The sequence below is a fragment of the Drosophila grimshawi genome, unplaced genomic scaffold, assembly GCF_018153295.1.
Source record: "Drosophila grimshawi isolate 15287-2541.00 unplaced genomic scaffold, ASM1815329v1 contig_1377, whole genome shotgun sequence".
Taxonomy (NCBI): domain Eukaryota; kingdom Metazoa; phylum Arthropoda; class Insecta; order Diptera; family Drosophilidae; genus Drosophila; species Drosophila grimshawi.
Genome location: NW_025062900.1, coordinates 9263969 through 9289108, shown reverse-complemented (window position 1 = coordinate 9289108; position 25140 = coordinate 9263969). Strand labels below are relative to the sequence as shown.

Sequence of the window (25140 nt, the reverse complement as noted above, 5' to 3'; positions counted from 1 at the left end):
CAGTGAACGACTTTTATATGCGCTGCAATTATATTAAGCTTGCAAATTGATATTTGGCTTTCAGAAAGAACTCATTGATTTAAAGCTCAAGCATTAAAAACTCCCAAGTTATTGTATCAATAAAGCAAATATCACTGCTAACAGTATTAATCAACTGTTCCTTAAATAAAATAACTGCTTTTCATATGAGCTGTGATTTATAACAATTTGAATTAGATTGCCTAGTTTTACAATACCATATCGATACCAATACTACCAGTACTTCTCAGTCTTGTACACTGGGTCAAAGAGGGCAAAAGCGCTTGCTTAAACTGATCTCAAACTGAAACCTGAATTAGTCATGCGATTAACTTGTTTGTTAACTGCTCATATTTACATAAGATGGACCCATTAAGCGGCCCTAAACAAAAATGAAACAAGCAACAAAAGAAGATATTTATGCATATGTATTACTCGCATTACGACCGCTGACAGGTGCCATCATATTCGATATGCGATATCATCATCATCATCATCGTCATCAAAGTCAATTAGCATAAAATGCCTTATCATTAATACCAAAAATAACTGCCAGATATTGATTGAAATTTTATATTTTTGGGCGAAAGCAATTGAACGACTTTTGATTGCAAGCAAGATAAGTATAAGGAAGCATTATGATTCAAAAAATTGTGATTGACTCATTCGATTCACTCATTCGATTAGAAAAGGAATGGAGGAATTTGAAACTATTGGGGGTTCATCACTTTTCTGGCTAATATGAGCACCGATTGGAAATATAATGATCTTGTTTTTGCCGTTGATTGGTAGTCTCTCATAGTGGAATCCATCGAAAAAACACAATTTAATTTCGTCTGAGGATATAGGTGACAAGCTGACATTGTTGCAATTGAAGTAGAATATGGGACAATCGATGGCAACTGCTAGCTGATAGATGCCCTCCAGGGACTCATTCCATATGCAGGTGCTCGAGAACTGAAAGCTCTCCTTGCAACATATCTCGACGGCCTCAGCATTGGAGCGGAACGTGTGCAGACAGATGACACCCGTTGGACCCTCGCCCAGCATGCTGTGCTGGCAATTGCAAACCAGAATGGGTGAGACCAGTGGATCCGATATCAGCTTCTTGTCGGCGCTGATTGTTTTCACGCTCAGTTTACCGATCATCTCCAGAGTGGCCACATAGTTTGGATGAGTGGCAACACTCTCGGCAAGTGGTTGCATCTGCGACTGGATTCTCTGCACAAACTCCTTTTGAATGCACTCCTCCACGAGAACGGTGACCACCGATTTTGCTGAGAAGGGATCGTGGAGTGAATCGATTAGATAGTGCAGGGCACAATTTATGTCACCGTCCGCATAGACGATCATCAGCTGTGGACTGAAGAGTCCTTGACTAGCAGCAGTCGCAACCTGATTATAAAAGTCACCGGCCGGTGTTTCTGGTATATTCATACACTTCTCGACATCGTCCTCACATTCCAAATTGTACACCATACGCTTGGTTACTTGTATGTCGTCCTGCGATGTATGCGAACTTTCCGACTTCTTAGACAAAGATTCATAGGATGGTATCGAGACAGCATCATAACTATTACGACGATCCTCGCCCATCGTATTTCAGTTAAGTTTTTTTTTTTGGAAATTGTTCACTTGTAGGTACAGTATTTTGTGTGCGAAAATCTAAAAGTTTATATATAATTTGACAACTTAAAGCATTAGCAGGGCTCTCAGTTTGTATAGAGTGTAGTTTGACATGCCTCTCACATTTTAGGCGTCTCCCGATTGACTTCAAATGAATTGACTAAGTATATACTAATGTAAATGTTTATCAATATATATTTTATTTATTTATTTCAGTAATTTATATTTTTCATTTGATGCTTTAGAAGGCAATCAGAAAATTAATTAATATTCCGCAACTAAGCACCCTGCAGACTTACGAACTGTTTTCAGTAGAGCTTTTCGGTGCTCGCCTCGCACCAGCAAGTGGTTTAAGCCTGTTTAGTAGTTTAGAGCATAAAATTTGGTCACCCAAACCAAAAGGCTCAACGAATTATTTATTAATTAGCAAATTTATGATCAAATGTGACATTAAAATTAAAATATCAGCAGCAGATATAGTATAAAAGTATATATATGAAATGTGCTTAGGGACAGAGCCACAAATGCTTTTGGATTTGTTAAAATTAGCATTAAAACATTATAAATATAAATATGCGTTCTTGTGTATAAATGTAATAAATATTTGTGCAATTTATTATAATATGTATATACATTTATTTTTTCAATGGCCTCATTTTGGGGTGCTTACTACAAAGAGCATATAATGTCAATTTTTAGCATAAACAAAACCAACAATAACAACAGCAATTACTAAAACAGTTGAAAACGTTGAAAACCACAAAAATATTTTTGGTTGATAATAGAAATAAAATGCCAGCTCCAAAAAATGAGACAAATATTCCCTAACGAGATATTTGAGTATTAATAGCAGGGGAGCGAGAGGAAACAGAGTAGCGGGGCAGTTAAATTAAACAACATCAAGTGCAGTAGATGTAACATCAGCAACAACAATTATAACATTAACATAAACAACGACAACAATTACAAATAAAACAAACAACAATGCTGCAGCTAACGATGACTATTTACATTTATCAAGAGTAATTATAATAAAATGCCAAAAATAAAATTTAAATTAATATAGAAAGCCGATTATAGAATAGTGCAACCCAAAGCAATACCCAAACAACACCCACCAACTGTGCAGCTGCAGTTGCCACTGCAACACCAGCAACAACTACTGTCAAATATAACAAATCCCATAAATCAACAACGGAAATTTGTTCACACATTAAAAAAATCGAAATCGAAACTAATAAAAAAAAACATGCCGAATTGGGCTCGACTAAAACATATCCTGGAGCTCTGCCTGCTCAGCTCAAATTTGACTAAAAGAAATTCTCGAATGATGTTTGCTGATCAAGAATATATATGTTTTTTGTGTTTCTTATTCGATCCTGATGAAATTTGACCAGTTGATCAATAATATATCAATGTGTATTATATATTTATTGGAAGCCTCTACCTTTAAAAATCTTGTTTTTATTGCTATTGGAATGTGGAATTATCGATGAAATTAAATTATTATATTAAATAATAATTAAGTCTGACTGTTACATACTTTTGCACAAAACCATTATACCTTTTCAACCCACTTTTAATGGGTTTAGACTATAAAAAAGTACCACATTGAGTGATTTATGTTAATAGTAAAGTTTCGTTAAACACAACTGTTCTTATTGATTTTATTCAATTTGTATACATAAAGAAGTTGTAATATCAAATGTGCCTGGTAATTTACAACATTTCAAAAAATGTTGCCAGCTGTGAAATATTCTTTCACACTTATACTTGGAGTAAGTCACGATTACAGCCACAAATCTTAAGGAAATAAAAACGAACCCATTTCAGTTGATAACTGCGATAACAATGCGAATAACGTTGCCAACCATATTAGAATACGATAATCAGTTTGTGTTTGCAAAATTGAAGTATCTGGTGATAAGGGTTTATTTATCACTAACTGGGATTATAGTGCTTGAAATGTTACTCATATATCTAAGTGTTATTCTGATCTATATGACAACCGATTGGATTGCTGTGCTGGTAAGGAACTTAACTCTCTTAACACTATTATTAATGTTCACCTCTGATCTAGTATTTACCTCTGCTTATATATGCTATGCATCGTACATATGCCACTTGTGTTTTGTATCTAGCGAGGCTTATAAGTGACAAAGATGCTTATCTTTTTCTAACTGAACATTGGCGCAGATACTTTGAGCATGATGATCAATTTTGGATTGAGATACAGACAAAGGTGCAGAGTGGATAGCAAAAATATATCGATTTATCTAATACATATATTCCCTTATCAGTTGCAGTGTTGTGGTTTGGAAAGCCCACGAACTTATCTGATGTACTCGCGCCAGGTGCATCCGACCTGCTATAGTCATCATCATGGAGAAATCGAATTGATCACCAGAGGATGTGAGGATGTTGTCTACGATCATTTCTTTGCTGTGCAGATTCTCGCCAAGGGACTCAGCTGGTTAGCATTGGGTCTTCAGTTGTTAGCGACTGTGTTCTACTTGGGTTTTGTGCTTCACAAATATATGTACATTATTTATCCAAATATGAGGAGAGTCAGAATATACATTTACTAATTTGAGATTCATAAACGATTTCATTTATATAATACAAATAAATGAATATTTAAGTAAATGGTTATGAGTGAAATGGCTAATACGTGTGATTTATTTAGCGACAGATAAGAACCATACTTGAATTTATGTATTTATGTTTTTAGAAATGACCATTTTATCTATTCGCATTGTTTGGCGCTGCATTAAAATGGGGCAACTGACAAACCTGAGCGAAACAAATAAAATAAATTGAAATTAGCTTCCTTTGTTGCCGTTGACAATTTGAATAAAATTAATATAAATTTTCGACCATTTTTAATTAATAAATGTCAAATATTTCGCGAATGGCTATTTTATTTGCAAATTTATTTGTCTGATTTGTAATATTTGCTTTTTTTCTGGTAAAATCCACCTTTTTTTTGTGTATTTATTTTTTGTTTTTACAACTCGTTGTTACAAACAACGGCGATAACATATTTTACGACTCGGCTATGCGGGCAATTGTGGGCACTGGCGCCTAACAAAAAAGAGATATAACTAAAAAGAGTTTGCGGAAACATGCTTTATACTTGCAAGCGGAAACGGAAGTCAATATTAGTAGGCAGAAATGAAAATTTCGAAATTGATCAATAACAATGCACAGTAATTATTAATGGTTAAAGGCTGTCGCTATGCTTGTGGCTACCAAAATTTGTTTGGAAATTTAATTTATACACATTTAATATCAGGAAATCATTTTCAAAATTGATGACCCAAGGTCCTCGTAACCAATCGTGAGTATTTAGCAGCTTTTTGAGATATGTTTTGCAATTGAAGCCTGTTGACTAAAACTCATTGCTCGAAGCGAGCAACAGTGAAGAGGGGAGTTAAGTGGAGGCATATCTTAACCGGTAGAAGTATTTGAATCGTAATCGGAACCAACGTGTTTATCGATTAAAATTCCGATAGCCGAATTTGTATACTTAACGTATCAGAATCGGAATCGCAACCTAAATTCGTTTCGGGTTGACACCTTGCTTTGAAAATAAGTACAAATTTGCACAGCTTTATGAAACCCTATCATAAAATTAGTTACTTGAATAAATTTAGGACAGTTCGCGTTGATGACCACATTGATTGATAGCCATTGCAATCTGGGTAGATAGAGTCGTACTCTGTCAGAGCTATATTTAAAAAGAAACAGCGTATGCGATATGCGATAGATAATCAGGGCAGCGTCAATTTAAAATCATAAATCTCAAATGCACAGCAAATAAAAATATATAAAAAAAAAACGCTGTCGACTTCTCGTGTAGATTGTGGAATGTTGAAGGGTATGAGTGTGAGTGTGTGTGTGTCTGTGTGTGATGGAAGAGGGGGAGAGGGGGAGGGAGGTGAATGGGGCTGGTAAGTGTCAAACAACGGCCATCAGACAAGCAGCAAGCGGAGTGAGACTTATCATTTGCTCATAAAAACGTCAAAACTATCTCAATGACATTGACTGATGACGACGCAGTCGTTGGAGACGAGCTGACGAGCGCAATGTGCTTGACACTCGTACGAGGACAAGGATCTCATGTGTGGCATGTGTGGCATGCGGCAGGATGCCAATGCTAAATGCTTTTTGCCAGTGCTCTACTGCTCAAACGACAAGTGCCTACCAAAGCGAGGCATGAGAGATGCCGGCAACAACAATTCAACACGCATTCACTGTTTGAGTGATTTCATTTTTTCGAGCTGGCTGCAACCACAGCACCAAGAGCAGCTATTCATCCATCCAGGCATCCCAGCCAGTCATCTATCCATCAGTGTGTTGAGTGAGACAGTGTCGCTCTTGAGGCCATCATCAGCATAACCATCGTTGTGGTGCTGTCATGATTCATGGCTTCGATTGAATTTTGATTGACAATATCGCAAGCATTTAAAGTGTCTGTTTCCCGCATCCGTTATCAATGAATTTTTTGCCTTGGAGAAGCTCGACTTGTGGGCTCTGGCTCTGGGCTAAGTGTTAGAGCTTTGCAAAGTGATTTTAAAATCATTTGTCAGTTGACAGATGGCTCTTTGATTGACTTCGATGGCAATGAATATATCAGCATACTCAGTTTAGCTTTGCACTCGAGCACTCATAAATGCACCTGCTTATCTCAATCTGTACGCAATTTTCTATACGCAGCGATACGCTCGGCATAATGAATGGAGAAATTAGTTAAGTTAAATTTATGAGCCCCACTCCCCCAATATGTATGTCATCCACACCAAATGGTGTGGCAGATTGGAGCAGAAATGCTGATTGCAGACCACATCACATCTCGACGCCACACGCTTGACGTACGTACATCGATTAGCGATAAGATCGACACGGACTGCGATTTATGACCGCACTCTGATGTGAAATAACATTTTCTTTTGACATTGATTGAATTAATTTATGAGCTATTCACACACACACCCCCACACACACACACACACACACACACACACACCAGCCGTAAGCCATGATCAAAGTCCACTTCCCCCGGATAACTATTTATGGTGTTACCAATCCGTACGAAATCAGAACGAATTGAGTGATTACATGTTTGCCCAATTGGAGATTTATACTGCGACATCTAGTGACCCAAAACTAAACCATCGATAGCATTTGGTGAAAAACAAATCAAGGCAGATAGGCAGATGAACACAAATCGAAGAGACCTTCAAGTCTGGATAGGACTCGATACTAAATTGTTTATGAGGTTTTATTATATATTTGAGAAAAATCCTTGAAGAGCTATGAGTCTTTCCTATTTATTCGAACAAATTAATTTAGTGGAGTTTGTAGGTTACTTTTACACAAAAATTGTGTTTACAGATTTATTAACTACAAGTAAGAATGCTCTATGCTTTTGTAAATCATTTCAGCTTTAGCGAATTTAGATTTGTGCCTACAAATTATTTTTCAGGCATTAAATAGCCTTCTTTTATTACTTGGTAAGCACTTACTTTATTGAGTAAATGTTAAAAAGTGCTAATTATTTTCTTTACATATTCCATCCGTGATAATAATAAGCATAATACAAGCATTCGTTTTGCAGGGCATTTCAAATAATCTGCTAAAATGTCATGTGACAGCTTGAAAACAGCTGAAAGTGTTCATTACTTAATTTTATATACTTTTATCCCATTATTTAACGAATAAAAAAAAGAGAGGATTGAAAGCAGCTGTATACTTTGGCGATTGGAAATGGGATTCGAATTGCGGATCTCGTTGGGATCACGTTCCGGGCTCATTTCAATTTGTCCGCTGCTGCTGCTGCTGCTGCTGTCAACGGAGTCTGCTTGACAATCGCCAACAATCAGTGAAAAATTCGTTCTTTTTAGGACATTTTGCATTAATTGAAAGCGAGTTTTTCCAAGGACAATCCGAATCCGGTATTGACACTGGCATGCACAGCGGCCCAGTCAAATGGTTTTTAATTATTTTTTTAAATTTATAATTTTTGTTGCAACACTGACCCCCACACACACTTCTGTAAGTGTGTGTGTGTGTGTGTGCATTGCTCGTAAATAAATTGAAAATTATAACGAATGCATTTTTTTTTTTGTGTGCTGTGTATTTTAATTTTAATTCAATTGCACGTCTCTCATCGTTGCCAACTTGGGGACTGCCTCTTCAAATAAACTGACATTTTGACGCAAATTATCCGTTGCGGGCAGCGGCTACATTTGATTCATGTAAAGCGTTCTATGCGGTGCAATTTCATGAAACCAGGTTAATTACCCAAAATTATACCCATAGTAAAATGCTAGTGCAACGGAAGAGTAAATATAAATTGATTCCAATAACTTTAACTAAATAAACTTTGTATACCCTAAGCGCATTAGAAATGGGTTAAAAATGGTTTTGATTTGCTGTATGTAACAAGCAGAATATACATTTTTGATTAGAATCAAAAACCGAGTCTGTCTGCATGAACACGCAGATCTCAGACACTAGAAGAGGTGCCCCGAATTTATATATAATATACACATGCATATTGTTGATTAACTTTACAATTTTAATCAAGATCGAATAAAAAATATAATAGATATAGTCGAAAACCCATTGTCATATTGATATAATTACCATTCTTTTTTCGACAGAGATTTGGAATAAAACTAGAATATATTTAACAGCTGTGCTCTGGGTAAACGATAGTCGAGCTCACTAGAATACAGCGTTGCTACTTGTTTCTAAGCAATATTGTAAAATATTTTGGAATTATATCATTCAAATTTGTATTATCTTTTCATCACAATAATTCTTTATGCTCGCCAACTGATTGATATAATTTGGTAATAGTTATTCTAAAAGCCATTGTGTTCACTTCGAATAGCATATAATTTACATAAATTGCCTCAGACTGTGGTCTGAAAAAAACTTCAAAAACCACTTTTTAGTGCGTCAAATTCCTTGCCTTACAAAAATTGGAGCTGGCACAAAACAAATATTTATGGTTGACAATCGGAAATTATAACGTATATAAAAATCTCAGAGACGAATGAGGCAAACTCATAAATTGAAATCTATCCAAAAAGCTTTAACAAAAATACATTTGATGACAATAAATATATACAAAGCTCATAAAGCGAGGCAACAAACAACTAAAATCGACAACAATAACAGAAATCTACAACAACACAAATCACGTATTACGCTTGTGGCAAAATATAAATGTATCTAATATGACGTGCCGTGCGGCATAATACCCTACACAGGATTATTTTACAACTTAAACTAAAATCAAGGAATTCTGAAAGCTCATAAATAAGTTTGATCATCTAATCGGAAAATACAAGAAACTATTTGTAGGCCAACCATATAATAATACAAGCAGTTCTCTGTCTACTTCCATTCCACATTTTGTTAGCAGAGTTGGAAACTTATTACAAAATACCTGTCATAAGCAGACAGACTACTCAGCGTCAGCCTATGGTTTCGCATGTTACAAGTTGTACTACAAATCCAAAACACCCACCGCAAGTGTATACAAAACAAGAAAGAAAAAAATACCTCATCCAAGCCAAAGGCAAGCGACGAGTGTCATAAACCATTTGACATTTATCAGTTCGTCAAATTGAAATGACGTGAAACTCGGTTCGGTAAGGGACCGTCACTGGAAACGAAACCAGAACCGCAGCAGAAACTGGAAATGGGAATGGAAATGAAAATGAAAATTAAATTGGGTCTAGCCCGAGACTGGAGCAGGGGTCGACTGTCTGGCAGCGAGTCGAACGGTTGATAACTTGTAACGCTTTCGAAACTAACAAATGATCCATTGTAATTGCCGTTATCAGGAGTGTACTTTAATATCAACAACATTTTCCCATATATTCGTTGAAATACTACTTCTTTGAAATGTAAATAAATCAGCTTGTTAATCGAGCTAAGCCAAAGTGGGTATAGAAATCTTTATAAGCAATAGCAGTACATTTCGATGTGAGAATTGTGCACACAATATGATTGGTTGCCGTATCGATTAATACGGGTTATAGCTCCATTTAATGCCAGTGAATCCGACGTAAATCGCGTAGTTCCCTCAAATTGTCCTTCGCCCGGATACGTCTGCAATCGAACCATGATCTCAAACTTCTTTTCTTCACCGAGCCGATTAAGAATGAACGCTTCTTGGACCTCCCTTAACTGCAATCTCTGGCAGAGTGGATGCGTCCTTATCAGTAGGTTGATACTCTCCACGACGAAGTGAGCAGCCCGACGAGATCTACCATCAGTCGATGGTATCTTATGCAAGTTGCGACATAGACAAAAGTGAGCTGGAATGCTGGCTAAATCACAATCTCTCTCATCTGGTATGGGCAGAAAGAGGCTAATGCCTCGAGGCATCTTTGGTCCCAGTCCCTGAAGCACAGTCGTTCGATTTGCAATATTGTCATCACGGAGCAGTTTTAAGTTAGTCAAATCCTTGAGAGTAGCATGTAAGTCGTATGTTGTAACGAGACTATTGGCATTATGCCGCAAATTCGATATAGCAAGCGGGTAAGCCTTCTCCAGCCATTTGGGGTACAGAGCTATGAGAAAAGGCTGCGATTCCTCGAGCCTGCCCTGGGAACTGCCGCGATATGAACCGAACCGTAAACCATGATCGGCCTTGAACAGGACAAGAGTTGTATCCAAAATATGCTTGTGCTGCAGTTGATGGAATAGTTTTAGATAGCTTTCGTCCAACAGCTGAGCATAATTGAAGTAGTCGTGCACTCCTTGCGTTTCCCAGAAGAACGAAAAGTGAGGTCGTCCGCCCTCCAAATGAGGCAGCAACTTGTGAATGAATTCATGATGGATCTCAGCAAAATGACGACCAGCACTGCAATGAATCAAATTGCGTTTATCGAGGCTATAGCGGGTGTGGGTATTTATCTCCAGCATTGCGGGACGCAAATAGAAATCGGTGGGCGGATGCTGGAAACCTTGCTTCACATAAGTGAATGTGCCAATCGCGCTGTTGTCTTCGCCGAAGCTCGTATTGTAGCCCGCATCCTTGAAGTGATTCCACAGTAGCCTGCATCTGTCAAAATACAACTTATCGCGATAACATCCAGCTTCCAGCTCCGTTTCGCTCTGGCCACTCAACAGGGGAGCAATGTTGGGAAACGAGTTGAGGCCGACTCGATTATAGCCCCAAAACTCAACATGTGATTGCTCCCTTATGAAGGAAGCCGTCAAAGGCATCGAGCGTATAAAGTGCATGTGTGATATGGAATCGATGCCCAGTATCATAACAGATAAGCGATCTGGTCTTGAACTGCCTGGGATTTTAGTTCGCAGAGCCGGTGCTGGCAAAAAGATATGCACATCGTGGTAGACCAACTTGTTACGCACATAACAATAGATTCGCAGTATTCTGGGACCGTCAGCGACTTTAATAAGTCGCATTTGATCTCTCAAGCGAATCGTTCTGTTAATCGTATTTCGGTTGAAGTGGTCATTATATCGAATAACTTTCGTATATTTACAGCTAACTTCGGATAGGCTTTTCACCCCGTAGCTCCTCTCAATCTCCCTCTGCGACATCGATATTATCAGAAAGTTCTTTCCCGATACGGTTTCGCTACGAAATAGTTGCGTTCCGTTGCATTTTGTGGGTTCTACTCTCCGAAGGTACTTAAGTGATATTTTCGGAAATGCATTCATGGCCAGCATGCGACAGCCTGAGGTATTCACAAAGTAATCCTCCGTAATAAGTTCCTGATCGATTTCTTTGAAACAAACAAGTACAACCTGTATATATCGCACTACACAGATCAGTATAGCTCCCAAGCAAATCCAACCAAATTTTTTGCTCCTGAATGTGTTTCTCCACTTTTGTGCTAACATATTTGCTGTATTTACTCAGACAAAATAAACTTTTAACTCTGTCAATTCAAACAAATCAAAATGACAGAAAAATGATGGCATGCTAAAAAAATTTAGTTGACTATCGAAAGCAATTGATTTACTAATAGAGAATCTCCTTATGATAACCCTTTCATAACTATTACCAATATAATATTCAATACTCAAATGTATGCAGGTATTTATGGGATGTCAAATTAATTAATTAATAGTAATAGTTAAATTTAATCAAGTTTTTTAGTTCTTCTTTTTATAAGCAATAGCAATACATTTCGATGCGGTAATTTTCCACACAATAAGATTGATTAGCATACTTGTTGGTTCGAATAACTACTCCGTTCAGTGCCAGTGAATACCCTGTAAATCTCGTAGTTCCCTCGAATTGTCCCTCGCCCGGCGTCGTTCGGAGTCGAACCTTCACCTCAAACTCATACATATTGTTGTCCTGATTTAAAAGATAGGCCGCTTGCAACTCTTTCAATCTCAATCTCTGGCAAAGCTTCTCCTCGCTTGTGATTGAGTTAATTGATTGCACCACAAATTCAGCAGCCCGCTGCGCTCTCTGATCTGTGGTAAGTATCTGGCTCAAGGTATGGCACAGGCAGTAAGAAGATGGAATGCCTGCCAATCCACAATTTCGTATCTCTGGTATGGGCAGAAAGAGGCTAATGCCACGAGGTATCTTTGGTCCCAGTTTCTCAAGCACAGTCGTTCGATGTGCAATATTGCCATCACGGAGCAGTTGTAAGTTTGTCAAATCCTTGAGAGTTGCATGTAAATCGTATGTTGTAACGAGACGATGAGCATTTAGCCTTAGATTCGATATGGCGAAGGGATAAGCCTTCGCCAGCCAGTTGGGATACAGAGCTATCAGAAGTGGCTGCGATTCCTCGAGCATTCCCTGGTAACTATTGCGGAAGGAACCGTATCGCATTCCATGATCGGACATTAGGAGTACTAGAGTACTATTCAAGATACCCTCGGTTTCTAGGCGACGGAACAGATTCAAGTACTCCTCGTCCAGGAACTGGGCATAGTTAAAATAATCGTGAACCCCCTGGGACTGCCAGAAGAACGAGAAGTGAGGTCCCCGCTTCATGTGAGGCATCAGCTTGTAGATGAACTCGTACAGAATTTCTGCATACTTGCGACTTGCCGTGCAATGAATTTCGTCGCGTCGATCAATACTGTAGCGAGTGTGCTGATCTATTTCCAGCATGACGGGTCGCAGGTAAAAGTCCGTTGGTTGTCGATCGAAACCCGATTTGCCGTAGTTGAATGTGCCACCGACGCGGGTGTCTTCGCCGTAGCTCGTGTTATAGCCAACATCCTTGAAACGATTCCAGAGAAAATCGCATTCATCGTAGTTGCTTTGGCCATCACAGCAATCGGACTGCAGCTCGTCCTCATTTAGTCCACTGAAGAGTGGAACCAGATTGGGGTAAGTGTTGCGCCCCACGCGATTGTAGCCCCAAAACTCAACATGGGGCAAACTGCCCACGTAACCACTCAGCAATGGCATCGATCGTATAAAGTGCATGTGTGAAATGGAATCGATGCCCATTATCATCACGGATAGACTGTCTGCATCTGAAGCTGAAGAGGCAGCTTCATTAGGCAGAGGAGTTGGTGGCGGTAAAAAGAAGTGAACATCATGGTAAACCGTCTCATTGTTTGCTCCATGGCATTGGATTCTCAATATCTGGCCGCCTTCCCCGACTTTGATTTGTTGTGCTTGCTGGCTCAGAAAGAACATTTCTGTGGCATTTGGTATGTTCTGAAAGTCATTATATCGCTCGATCAGCACGTATTTACATTGGACGTGGTTAATGCTTTCCACCCTGAAGACACTAAGGATTTCGCCTTCTGACATAGTCAGCTTTAGATAGTTCTTGCCCCGTTCCGTTACAGCTCGAAATAGTTGGGGCTTAGTGCATTGCTTGGCCTCCAGTCGTCGCAAGTAGGTTCGAGATTCCGGTGGCAATGGACGCAGAGCCATCATGCGACAGCCCGAGGTGTTGACAAAGTAGCCCACTCTGATTTCATTCTCGACCAGGTCACCATACGGCACCAGGGTGCTCATAATGTAGTACAGCGATACACAGAACAGAATGGCTGTCAAGAAAATGCGACGATATTGTTTGTAGTCCAAACCAGATTTTTCAATTCGTTTCATTTTATGTGTCCAGAAAATGAAAAGCGGATAAACAAAATATGAGCAACTGGCCAAGTTATTTATTCAAGAAATCGTTTTCAATGTTTTTCTGTGACGCTGCAAAAGCCAATTGAAATTTCAAAGTGAACTTCGCTTCGAGGAAACTCAATTCAGTGTTACCAAGAAGTATTCGTCGAAATGACTACGATCCAGTCTGTGGTCCGTACCGAAAGCATGGATAAATTCGAACTCACTGGAGATGGAGAGGATGAGATACAGCACATACATAGTTATGCCCATCAGTCCACCGGATCGACGTAACATAAAATTGGTGGTAATGCCATATAAAATGAACATAATGAGCGATATAATGAGTATAATTGAGGTCGTCTCGCCAACAGTTCCCTCAGAAATCTAAATATATAAAGTAATACACAATCGCTTTGAAGACATCGATAACTTACACGAACATAACCCGTCTCTGAGGCAACAACACTATACAAAATCGGAATGCAAATGGACGTAAAGATGGCTGCAATTGAAAATGAACTACTTTGAATAGATACAATATTTGTTGGACTCACAGAGTATGATGACACCAAAGCAAGCGGAAAATGCCATGCGTGGAAATCCCTTCCGTGCCATGCCCACATTCGCAGTCAGCTCCGCCCAGCCATAGCCCCAAGTGAAGACGGTGCACCCGATGAATGTGTGACTGCAACGGAGTACAATGCCCACAGTTTCCATCAAGGCGATCAGCTCTGCGGTCGTCGCATAGAGGACAAAAGCACAGACTATGAATGTTATGATCGATATGTAAGGATACCACTTGGGCACCCCGTCGGTGCGGGAATGTCGAAATGCTAAAATTGAGATTGGTAAAAAACATACAGTTGACAATGCAACCGTCGGCACAGTCCAGATACACAAGTCCACATAGCCAGCAACTGCGGGTGAAGAGATTATAGATTGCATAATGGATGTAAAATCAGAATTAAAAATTTTATAATTAACTAGATAATTGAATTTGCTTCGTATATTTTTCGTAATTCTTAAAACAAGAAACATTTTCTAGTTTTTAGGGCGACTTCATCAAGACGATATTTTCTCAGAGTGTATGTAATATCTTAGAGATTGATCAGTTGTTGGGAGTTACTTACGAAACATAAAGATAATTAGGTTGGGCGTTGTGGTAATCTGGATACAGCACAGTAGCTTCGACCACGAGTATGAGACATCATGGAAGTTCATTTGTGGTATCATAAAGCGCAGACAGAACAGGAGCGGCACTTTAACCAGTGCCCAGAGTTTACGGATGGTCCACTTGCTGTTGAAGCTATTCCTGTCCAAAGTGTCGAAGACACTGAAGAATTGCCTAAATAGAAACTTGTTGGGCGACTGATCGGCATATCGAGAATCAATGGTCGTCTGCGTCTTGATCGAATCGAATGGCGAGTTCAGCGTATCAAACTGATTCATCTCCTCGGTGGATCTGGACTCCCTCCGCCATTCTACGAAGAAAAAACACTGATTGGACTGGGCAACTTGTGTGCTTAGAGTTAGACTCACGTTTATCCTTGCGATATTGCAGATACACATCGATAAGGATAACTATTATGTAAATGGGACATACGAGTGCCATGGACACGGCCCAGATATATGTAACGAATCCCTTGCACATCTTAATGGTAAAGTCCACATAGCTCACATAGAGTAGCACGAAGCCGACGTCGCGCAGAAAGAAGGTGCCATCGATGGCAAAGGGTGTTACCCACATCACTATGGATGATATAACTGTACTCACGAATAGATTCTTGGCCATCGTGTCCGAATAATTGTGACGCGATACCGAATTCAATGCGAGAATGCCACCAAAAATATCTGGTGCATTGTTGCCAAGTGTCATGACAGTCACCCCAGCAACGTATTCATTCAAATTCAGCAACTTGGACATTCCTGTTAGTGCTGGTATAAGGCTAAAAAGAAAAATGGAAATGATGAAGATTCGAGGAAGAATTTCTCTTTTAAATAGGCTCACAAATGATTCGTGACTTCGTAAATCATCCAAAATATCAGAGCACTCTCGACAAGCAGCATTATAATGCACATAGTTCGGGATAGAGCATTATCATCGCACACACAGTAAAAGTAACTGTTGTAGTTCAAGAGGAACACCCGATCCTGACACGACTCACTATTGCTGGCATAATCACAGCGTTCACTCGACTCCAGCAGCGAGATTCTTTCACATAGCTCCTGTAAGCGTTCCCAGCTTTATGCAATTGGTTAATATTTGTATTGGTTCACACTTACCTTCGCCAATGGTTTGGCAAAGTTCAGATGCCTTTCATAGTGAGGCGATGTTTGATTTGTCGTATTAAAGTTCTCGAATAGCTCAGAATTCATTCTAAGCACAAACTTTTTACAGAAAATAAGTAAATATTTGAAACATTGCTTACTATACTCCCAAACTGGGAAAGTGATAAGGATATATCTAGTGATAATTTCTACTGATATCCGTAACTAAAATTATAATGTGGTATTAAATAATTAAATACGAATGCGAACGCAAAGGTTTTGATATGAATTTGCCTATTTGCATTTGAGTATGGCATATACCAAATAAATCTATTTGTATATCGGATATGGGGTAAAAATTAATTAAAATTGACATATAAAAAGAATAGGAATTTGGAAAAATGAGCGAAAATAATAAATTAATTTTGCAAACAAACGAACAATTGTTGATCCCACATTTCGATATGACAAATAAAATGCATAATGCTAACAATTGTGAAAATAAATAAGGGAACAACTCGAAATACAATGCCAAATTATTAAATACTTTTTGCAATTGTTCTAAATAAATAATGAGCACAACTGTACGCCATTTTTATGGGTGTGTGTGTGTGTGTGTGTGTGTGTGTGTATCTGTGTGTGCTTCTATTCGAATTATAAAATCTAATCACCTTTGTTTAAAATTTAATGAACGCAATAATTTCAGAGGATTTGCAACTGCACATCAGCGTCCAAGGGGGGATACAGTTAAGGAGGGGCAAGGCTTCAGTAATTGGCGACAGACGTGTAATGTGGGGGCCTAGAAAACCAAATATGCTGGCCATAAAAATTAAACACAATTTTCACAAAAACAACAACTAAATACCAAAAAAAAAAAAAAAAAAATACAATTAAACGGATTTGTATCTGTTAACGCAAATCTATCCACAGAAAAACCAAAAAAAAAAAAAAAATGCTAAACTATGAAAAGACAACAAAAGAATTTTAATTTGATGTTATTTATCGAATGCAAATAACCAGTTTACAACTGCAACAGCAATTGCCAAAATGCTGACAAAAACAAATATTTAATGCTTTCATAAAAATCGCACAATTTATTTAACAAATTATCCATTTTACCGCCATTTGCTTTGTTTTCTCAAATGAGGTTAATTTGCGTTTCAAGCCAAACTGGCAGGCATCCACATACACATACACATATACATAAGTATGTATGTGTATTTCTATAGATATATATGTATATACATACTGACATATGTATTTCCGTTGAAGTGCCCAGTGTGGGTAAAATTAGTTAAAGTATCTAATGCAATTCTAATCAGTAAAAATCTCCGAAAAAATTAAATTAAAATTTAGCAAAATTGTGCTGAATCTGCCTAGAAAAACTTCGTGTTTCTAAAATAATTTCTATATATCCGAATTAATTACTTAAAATTAGAAAGAATTTTTTTTTATATTTTTCAAAAATATATTTCTTAATCATAGAATATATTTCTAAATAGTTGATAAGCTAATCGTTGTTTTTAAAGCAAATCCTTTCGGAAATTCTGAAAATAGTTCTGATATTTTTGCGAAATAATTGCGATTATCTATTATATCGATTTTCTAGCCATATCAGGACATATCACAAAGGATTCTTAGCATTCTTTGTCTCATCAGATTATAGGAAGAGGGTTCAACTTATTTGGATATGGGCCATAATGCATTTATTTTTTTTTTGGCCACATATTGATTGGTGTGTTGTCCATTTGGATGTGTGGCTTTGTTGAGTCAGTTGCAGGCAATGCTGCCAGTGTTATGCAATTCAAAATAATTGCGGCTCATTCGCAACCTGGCAACGCCAAACGCACTGCGGGATATGTTTAATGGGGTTGTGTTTGTGGGGTTGGCTGGGATCTGCGGGGTTATATTATGTTGATGTTGGTTTATATTGGGTTGCGTTGACGTTGTCATCAAAATAAAAATTAATTATGCATTCTATGCGCTGCATTTGAATTGCTTTTGTTGTTTGTTACTGTCATTTCTATTTTAGACTGTTGCCGTTGTTGTTGTTGCTGTTGGTTTTTGTTGTTGTTTTTGTTGTTGCTTGTTGTTTGTGTTGTTGTTGCTGATGCATTTTGTGCGGGATTAATGTAGGATTAAAGCAGCATGCATACTTTTTAGCATTTGGATCTGATAAGCGTTGGCGCAAATAAATTACAAATATAATAATTAAGCAGCATTATTTTTGACAAAACAAATGTCCGATTATTTCAACCACTCGCCACTCCCCGCCAGCCCCTTCAGGCCCCTCAGCTGCGGCATCGTAATCGCTTCGACAATCGCTAAAAGTTAGCACAGCACAATTGTTTGGTCGACGTCGACGCTAGATGGCGCCACCAGGGTGCGAGGGAGTTGGGCGAGAAGGGTGTGGTGTGAGGCACCCTAATGTGGCGCAGTAAAATGCATTTGTGCATAGGAATTAATTACGCATAATGACAATTTGATAAAATTGAAAAATTACATTTTATTTAAATTGATTTATTGTAATTAAAAATTCTATAATGTCGCTATCATGCAAATAGTATCTCGAACAATGCGAGTTCAATTTTATTGCCATCGACATTATAATGACCGAGGGAGGCTTCTAATTTAAATATATTGAAAGCAGTTTTCTATGCAAATGGTTCCAGAAGAACTTTCATTTATATCAAGTTGAAATACATTTTATTCTTAAGAGAGTCTGTAAAGTAAAATAAAGACTTTTCTCTATAAATAAAGTACTCAAAATGTGCACAATTCATTTCAATCCCTTTCTTGTGGACCGTTAAATCTCATCACTCTTTCAAATTTCAACTACGTAACAATAATAAAACAGAAAATAAATATTTTTAAGTTACAAGTAAAATACATATGATATTTTACGCTTCAGCCATTGGAAGAATGTCATCTTGGCAACTATTGGTCGGTTGTATTCCATTGTCCTTGCCACATCGATATCGATAATACTTCTCGGCATTTGGTGATCGATCAACTCCCCGACAATGTCAACGATCTGATCCCTTTGCTCAATAACTGTTTCGATTCTGGTCTCGAGAAAAGGATTCTCGGGCTTAACGCGTACGAGTATATCGCCGCCATATCCAATCCTCTGTTTATCGTAGCTGAGTGCCATCTTAAAGTCCCTCGGGCACAAATACTTGAGATACATTAAATTTGTGGCCGAATAACTTTTGACCACATGACCGATATCGTAAAAGAAATGATATACCAAATAGGCGCAATCCATTTGATAGCCACTGACGACAATCCACGTAGGAGTTCCCAAATCCATCCTCTATTTTTTATGTACTTTTTTGTTAGTTTCGCAAATTGTTTAATTCTTTTATTCCCGGATCTTTGCACGCCTCTCAATCCTCCCTTCGCAATCCTTTTCGTTATGCACGATTGATGACGATTTAATGTATTGTGTATATATATTGCAATACTTACTGTAAACGAATCTTGACATGTAATTCTTTCAACTGATTCGATTTTTGGGAAAAAGCAGAATTCCAAACATGATTGAAGACATATCGAAACACACACGTATCCCGCATCCCGAATGATCGGCAAGATCAAACGTTGTCTTCCGTTCTTTGGGGCTTCTTTATTTACGCATAATTTTAGTCAATTTACGATCCGATTTTGACTGTACATAAATTGCATCAAATGGTACAAGTTCAAAGCATTCTTCCCACCCATTGTCGAGTGAGGGGTGGGTCAATAAAATATTAAAAATTGCACTTATAAATATGTACACGAAAAGAAAAAACTTTTACATTTTTTTTTATTTATTTAATGTGGATTAAAAACAGTTGACAAGTGTTAAAAAGTGAAAGCATAAAATTAAATTATATAAATTTTAAATTAAAATTAAAACAAATAAAGATTAAAGTGAAATTCGAAATATTGAGATGAACATACACTGAAACATAAATAATGATAAATTAAATTGAATATTACACACATTAATTGAAAATATGTTTTTATTATTACTATTTTAATTACAGTTAAATACGCAATTGTGTCATCTAAACTTTTTCTCCGTGTGTAAAAATATTTAGACGTACTTATAAATATGCATATATGTATCTATGGGTGAGAGCAGTGGGCGCCACGAAGTGGTTGCCACCCACACAGTGGCACAAAGCTGCCGACACGGAAGTATCTTTCACTCGGGGCCCATTTTGGGGCCCATTTCGTAGGCCAAAGATTAAAGGCGGCCAGCGAACAATCGCATCCGTGGATCGACTTCAAACGGGTGAAGTTCTTATTATTGTTGTTGTTGTTGTTGTTGTTGACGAACCTGTTGATGCCTCTCAATTATAATATTAACTATTGATTTATGTATTTATTTATTTGTGTGTGTGTGTGTGTGTGTGTGTGTGTGTGTGTATTTATATATAGACTCCCACTAATTTGTTTATTTGTTTGTGCTTGCTTTTAGCGGCGCTCTTTGAACACGCCAACTCTATTGAACTCAGGTGCGACCTGATGGATCAGATATTGCGATATAGTCGCCGCACAAAGCTGAACAAGTTTTAATCATCAGCGAATCATAATTTTGAACTCAACCGAGCTGTTAGTATCTCAGATCAAAGTCCATTTCGTTTCGCTAGCTGATAAAATCAGATGAGCTATTCGAAACAGGGTCTGAGATCTATCGATTATTTATAGTTTTTGATTCTCTGAATACGTCAATAATTGGGTAAGCTATTTGAACATACTTTATCGCTTCAAATTTGTATACAAAGCGTTCAAAAGTTGCTCCAACATATAATTGACCCCAAAAAACATATTTTGAAGATTCCAGCGAAAAGCGAAAATCAGCTGTGGGCAAACTAAGACGGAATAGCTGTCAGAAGAAAATCAAAAGAATTTCCTCAAGCCAAATTTATGAAGTAAAATCATTTAATGTGGATATTAATATGGGTTCAATGATATTTTCTAACTTCTGATAGCCTTCAAGGAGAACTAATGAGGCAATTATGAAAGATGACAGATGCCATAAAAAAATAAATAATCTTTACATATTATTATTAAAGCAAATTTAATTAAATTTTATGCAGATTTAACAATTTTTTTTTGTTTCTTTTGCAAATGTGAAATCCCAAATCACATTATTTTCACAATTAAATCATAAACGCGTAAATTAATTGTTGTCAAATTGCATTCATTTAATATTAAAGAAATAAAATAAATATGTTTTTTGCTTTATCGATAGAAAAGAGATGCGGGGAAATGGAATTTTAATAGAGAATGAGCCCAAGTGGAATGGCAGATGTCCAATCAGAACACATAGAAGACTAATACGACACACACTCAGTATAAGTGGAAGTTCTAATCAGACTCGATATGAGAGTTATAAGTCCAATAAGTGCCACCCATGAAACCAATTAAAAGAGTCTCAGAAGCGAAAATCTTTCTGATTCACATTTTAAGACACTTTTTAAATAGTGTTTATAATTTGCAGCAAAAACTTAAAATATAATTATAATTAAATAAGTCGGATAATTATTTTTTAAATAATTAAATAGCATTGCTTATTACGATTTTAATTTTAGCTGAAGCGATTTGGGATTCGTTTTGGTAATTTAAATATTGAGGTTGGAGGCCAACGTCGCAGTCGTCAGCGCTGCTGCCGCTGGCGTCGCTGCTGGCGTTTGCCGGCAAAAGTTTGCACATGCAGCGCCAACATGTGTGTGTGTGTGAGTGTGTGTGTGTGTGTTTGTGTGCTCATTTGCTTGTGTTGGAGCAGCGGACAGTGAGAGACGCTCAGCAGAGCGGCAATAAAAACAATTCTCTCTCTCTCTCTCTTATTGGTGAGCGTTGTGCAGCAGCTGGTGCTGTCATTCTGATGAGAACGAGAGCGTATGCCAATTGGCATTTGCTCTCTTTCCCCTCTTGCAGACGCTGCGCTGTTCCATTGCCAGCACGTTCCGCACTTCCCCAGCGCATTACCCCTGCTAGCAGAATAGGTGCTCTCCCTTATGCTCTCTCGCGCTCACTCATCGCTGTTGTCGCTTTTGCCTCTTTTATTTTTTATTTTTGTCTTGTTTTGCTTTCCCCTTTGGTCTGTCAGTGCGCCGCTCACTCTTGCCTGAGCAGCGCCTCGTGCTATCTCGCTTATGTACCCAATGAGCTGTGCTAGTTGTTATGTTTTTTCTTCTTTTCTTTTTGTGTTTTTTTTTCTGCTCTTTTTTTTGTTGCTTTGCTTTGTCTTGTTGTGTGCGTTAATTGTTGTTGTTGTTGTTGTTGTAGCTACTGCAAACCAAGTTGACATGTTTTATTTTTGCATTCTTCTTTTCGCTTGACGTTTATTTTTCAGTTGTCTTCACAGTTTTCTTTTTGAGTCTTTTGACAATTTTCAACCGTTAACTCGATAATATTTGATTTGCATACAAAAAATGGGGTTTCAACTTCAAATTGCTTGTATTCAATTTTTTAAACTAAAATAGTACAAAATATTTTAGCAAATATATATTATTAAAATCTAGATAAGACTTGGAAGGCAATTTTCCACTCATTTTTAATACTTCGTTAAAAAATTTCTATTTCCATACTGAAACTGATAATTTTTTATATGTCAAATGCCAGAAAAGCTCAAGGAAAAAGATCAAGAAGCCAATAAAATATATATTATTATTAAATTTCTGAAAAGTTTCAATAAATTGCAAGCTTAAATGATTTTTAAATACAATAAAAAATAATTAAATATTGATAGAATATTTGGTTTAAAGTTGTACAATTGACAGAATGTGATTTCGATAATAGAAATGTCAGGCAAATATTTCGAGACTTGGTTTCTCGCAGCAGAATTGTGAAATGAATTGGAAGTTGAACAGCGCAATCTCTGCCAAACTGGGCAGATGCATCCAGCAGCTGGGCAGCCGCTGCGGACGCATTTGCCCCACGAGGCAGAAGAATGGCGCCAACAGGTGCCTGAATAATGCCACCAGGAAGATCGACTGGCAGCGCCGATATGGCCTCGATACGGCGAATAAATTCAGATGTGATTGCACCGAGAGTTCCCTCAAGCTACGTTGGCACCGAACGAACAGAAATATTATAATGGCCCTGGCCAGAGTTCTGGACATCCAGGCGGATATCGTCTCCGATTTCCTGTACACGCTGAGTCTGCAGAACTTTGGCCAGGTGCTGAGGCCACAAGGACGACAACAACTGTCGAGCAGGTGTCGAGTGCCGCTGTCCGACTTGGATATTTGCGACACTTATTGCAGCATCTTCGATGGCAGTGGCAACTTGCGTAATCCTTATCATCCGGAATCGTTGCTCCAGCTATTGACCATTCTGCAATCGGTGCTGAAGGCAGGCAAGGAACTCAAGGAGTCGGCTAATGCGGCACACGGCAAACTCTTTGGCCAGCAGAACACACAATCCAGAGGAGAGAGGCTGGCGCATCGGGCGGGCATCGGCGAGGATTCGCTGGCCCGGCAAAATGGACGCAGACGTCGTTACAGGCTATACGCGAATTATCGTCTCGACGGCTTCGATACATTGTTCGATGTGAAAAAGAATTTTGCGGCACCATTTGCTCCCAACTCCGAAGATCTTGGCTACAGTCGAAATCCCTTCATAGCCAACAAAAGGAGCAATGCACTGGCCCAAGATCTGGGTGCTGCTGATGCCAATCTCTGGCTTTCTAAATACCCCAAAGAACTGAGTCACGTCGATAAGTTCAATAATCGATTCTACGGCAATTATGCCGCATACAGCAAGTCATTGGGTGACGTGGGCCAAGGACGACGGAGTGGCATTCATCTGAGGCACTTGATCAGAAACGTTAATACCAAAGTTGGCATTGGACGCGACCCCAGCGACTTGGCCAATGCGATGCGGGAAACTTGATCTAAATGAGGTACAAGTAAACGAAGCGAATGCAAAGGCCATGCCAGATGCGGATCGAGGTATGTCGCCGGGTGTAAGGAGCCACATGCAGCCACCCGGCAAAAAGTGGAAGATGAACTCGCATCTGTATCATGGGGCACGGACAATATCGCATCAGTATCATGAAACGGCAACGGGACGCAGAGTGTCGCCGGGTATGAAGAATCACCTCGACTTGTCCGCCAACAAGTCGCACCTGTACTATGGGGCACAGGTGCCGATTCTCGCCCACGAACCCTTCAATCGCTCCAAGCCCTGGACGTGGATTCGTCGCCATCCGCGACCCTTGCGAATGACCCAGAGCGGCGATGTGGTCAGTCACACTCCGATTCATCGATATAGACGAGCTTCGGTGGAGCAACAATTGGATGCTGCTCGAAAACGCAGCTCCGTTCGCACCATTTACAGTGACAGAGATGGCAGCGCTGTCTCCAGCAATAAGCCAAATTTAATTACAAATCCCCACCAGCCAGTCCAGGCCAAGTACAAAATTGATGAAGCACATACAAGATTCCGCTGGCCAAATTGAGCTGTCTCCGTCTGAAGTTAATCCCTTCGCAATTGTGTTGGAGAAACCAATCGAAATTGATCCTAAACCCATAGAATATGTCACAAAAGTGAGCCGAAATAAATATAAGTTTATATTAGATTAAAGAGCATATTTAATTACATGCTTAGTTATAGAAAAATTCATGTTTTTGGAATCATTTTTATTTATTTTATGTAAAGCTTACTTTTTATTGTCAAAACATTAATCCAACTTATTTTAAAGAAGAGTAGCAGCTAAGACTTTTTAATTTAAAAGTTTAAATATTTACATTATTAAAGCATTTAAAATTACTCTTTTTTGATTTAATTTATAAATAGCCAGCAGCCTTAAATCAACTTATGTTAACGATAAATTATATTCCAAATTTGAAGTCTCAGATTCAAATGTGCATTCGAAATATTTTTGTTCTGTTTTCTCATAGAATTTAGTTGTTAGAATTTTGTATTTTATAATTATACATTTAGTTTACATTTTTAAGAATTGTAACCACTTGAAAATGGTTCGCTGACAAGTCAGAATTGATTCATTCATTTGATTATATGCACTTTTATTGCCCCCATTTCCCCCACTTTAGCCCAGTTTTAGTTATTAAAACCAACCGCAACATTTATGTCCCGATCTACTCGGGACGCATAAATTGGCATGATGC

General features: G+C 38.3%; 7 protein-coding genes across 9 annotated transcripts; 2 read left to right on the top strand and 5 right to left on the bottom strand.

Annotated features, from left to right (window-relative positions):
* Window positions 1–577: 577 nt before the first annotated feature.
* LOC6562750 lies at window positions 578–1634 on the bottom strand. The gene has a single exon (XM_001988631.3). The coding sequence runs from the start codon at window positions 1612–1614 to the stop codon at window positions 694–696; it is 921 nt and encodes a 306-aa protein (XP_001988667.2). The 5' UTR covers window positions 1615–1634; the 3' UTR covers window positions 578–693.
* Window positions 1635–3385: 1751 nt separating this feature from the next.
* Window positions 3386–4240, top strand: LOC116805312. 3 transcript variants are annotated; one of them, XM_032736481.1, is made up of 4 exons: window positions 3386–3422; window positions 3478–3672; window positions 3725–3886; window positions 3945–4240. In XM_032736481.1, exons 2-4 carry the CDS (start codon window positions 3496–3498, stop codon window positions 4230–4232), a joined length of 627 nt encoding a protein of 208 aa, XP_032592372.1. In that variant the 5' UTR covers window positions 3386–3422; window positions 3478–3495; the 3' UTR covers window positions 4233–4240. The 3 variants fall into 3 exon arrangements, with proteins under 3 accessions (XP_032592372.1, XP_032592371.1, XP_043070513.1); XM_032736480.2 differs by having other exon boundaries at window positions 3420–3672; XM_043214578.1 differs by lacking the exon at window positions 3725–3886 and having other exon boundaries at window positions 3422–3672.
* Window positions 4241–9596: 5356 nt separating this feature from the next.
* Window positions 9597–11521, bottom strand: LOC6570462. The gene has a single exon (XM_001996655.3). The coding sequence runs from the start codon at window positions 11365–11367 to the stop codon at window positions 9622–9624; it is 1746 nt and encodes a 581-aa protein (XP_001996691.2). The 5' UTR covers window positions 11368–11521; the 3' UTR covers window positions 9597–9621.
* A 229-nt stretch (window positions 11522–11750) lies between these two features.
* Window positions 11751–13722, bottom strand: LOC116805341. Its single transcript, XM_032736647.2, has one exon. It carries the CDS (start codon window positions 13640–13642, stop codon window positions 11810–11812), a length of 1833 nt encoding a protein of 610 aa, XP_032592538.2. The 5' UTR covers window positions 13643–13722; the 3' UTR covers window positions 11751–11809.
* Window positions 13723–13766: 44 nt separating this feature from the next.
* Window positions 13767–16189, bottom strand: LOC6570463 (mitochondrial sodium/calcium exchanger protein). The gene is made up of 7 exons (XM_032742136.2): window positions 16028–16189; window positions 15753–15970; window positions 15284–15690; window positions 14875–15225; window positions 14299–14661; window positions 14179–14246; window positions 13767–14128 (listed from the first exon to the last, which is right to left on the bottom strand). Exons 1-7 carry the CDS (start codon window positions 16118–16120, stop codon window positions 13880–13882), a joined length of 1749 nt encoding a protein of 582 aa, XP_032598027.2. The 5' UTR covers window positions 16121–16189; the 3' UTR covers window positions 13767–13879.
* A 2601-nt stretch (window positions 16190–18790) lies between these two features.
* Window positions 18791–19448, bottom strand: LOC6570464. Its single transcript, XM_001996657.3, has one exon. It carries the CDS (start codon window positions 19323–19325, stop codon window positions 18888–18890), a length of 438 nt encoding a protein of 145 aa, XP_001996693.2. The 5' UTR covers window positions 19326–19448; the 3' UTR covers window positions 18791–18887.
* Window positions 19449–22837: 3389 nt separating this feature from the next.
* Window positions 22838–24590, top strand: LOC6562754. The gene is given in 2 exon segments (XM_001988635.3): window positions 22838–23893; window positions 23895–24590. Coding segments are annotated over 2 exon segments (1611 nt in total). The 5' UTR covers window positions 22838–22858; the 3' UTR covers window positions 24471–24590.
* Window positions 24591–25140: the final 550 nt, after the last annotated feature.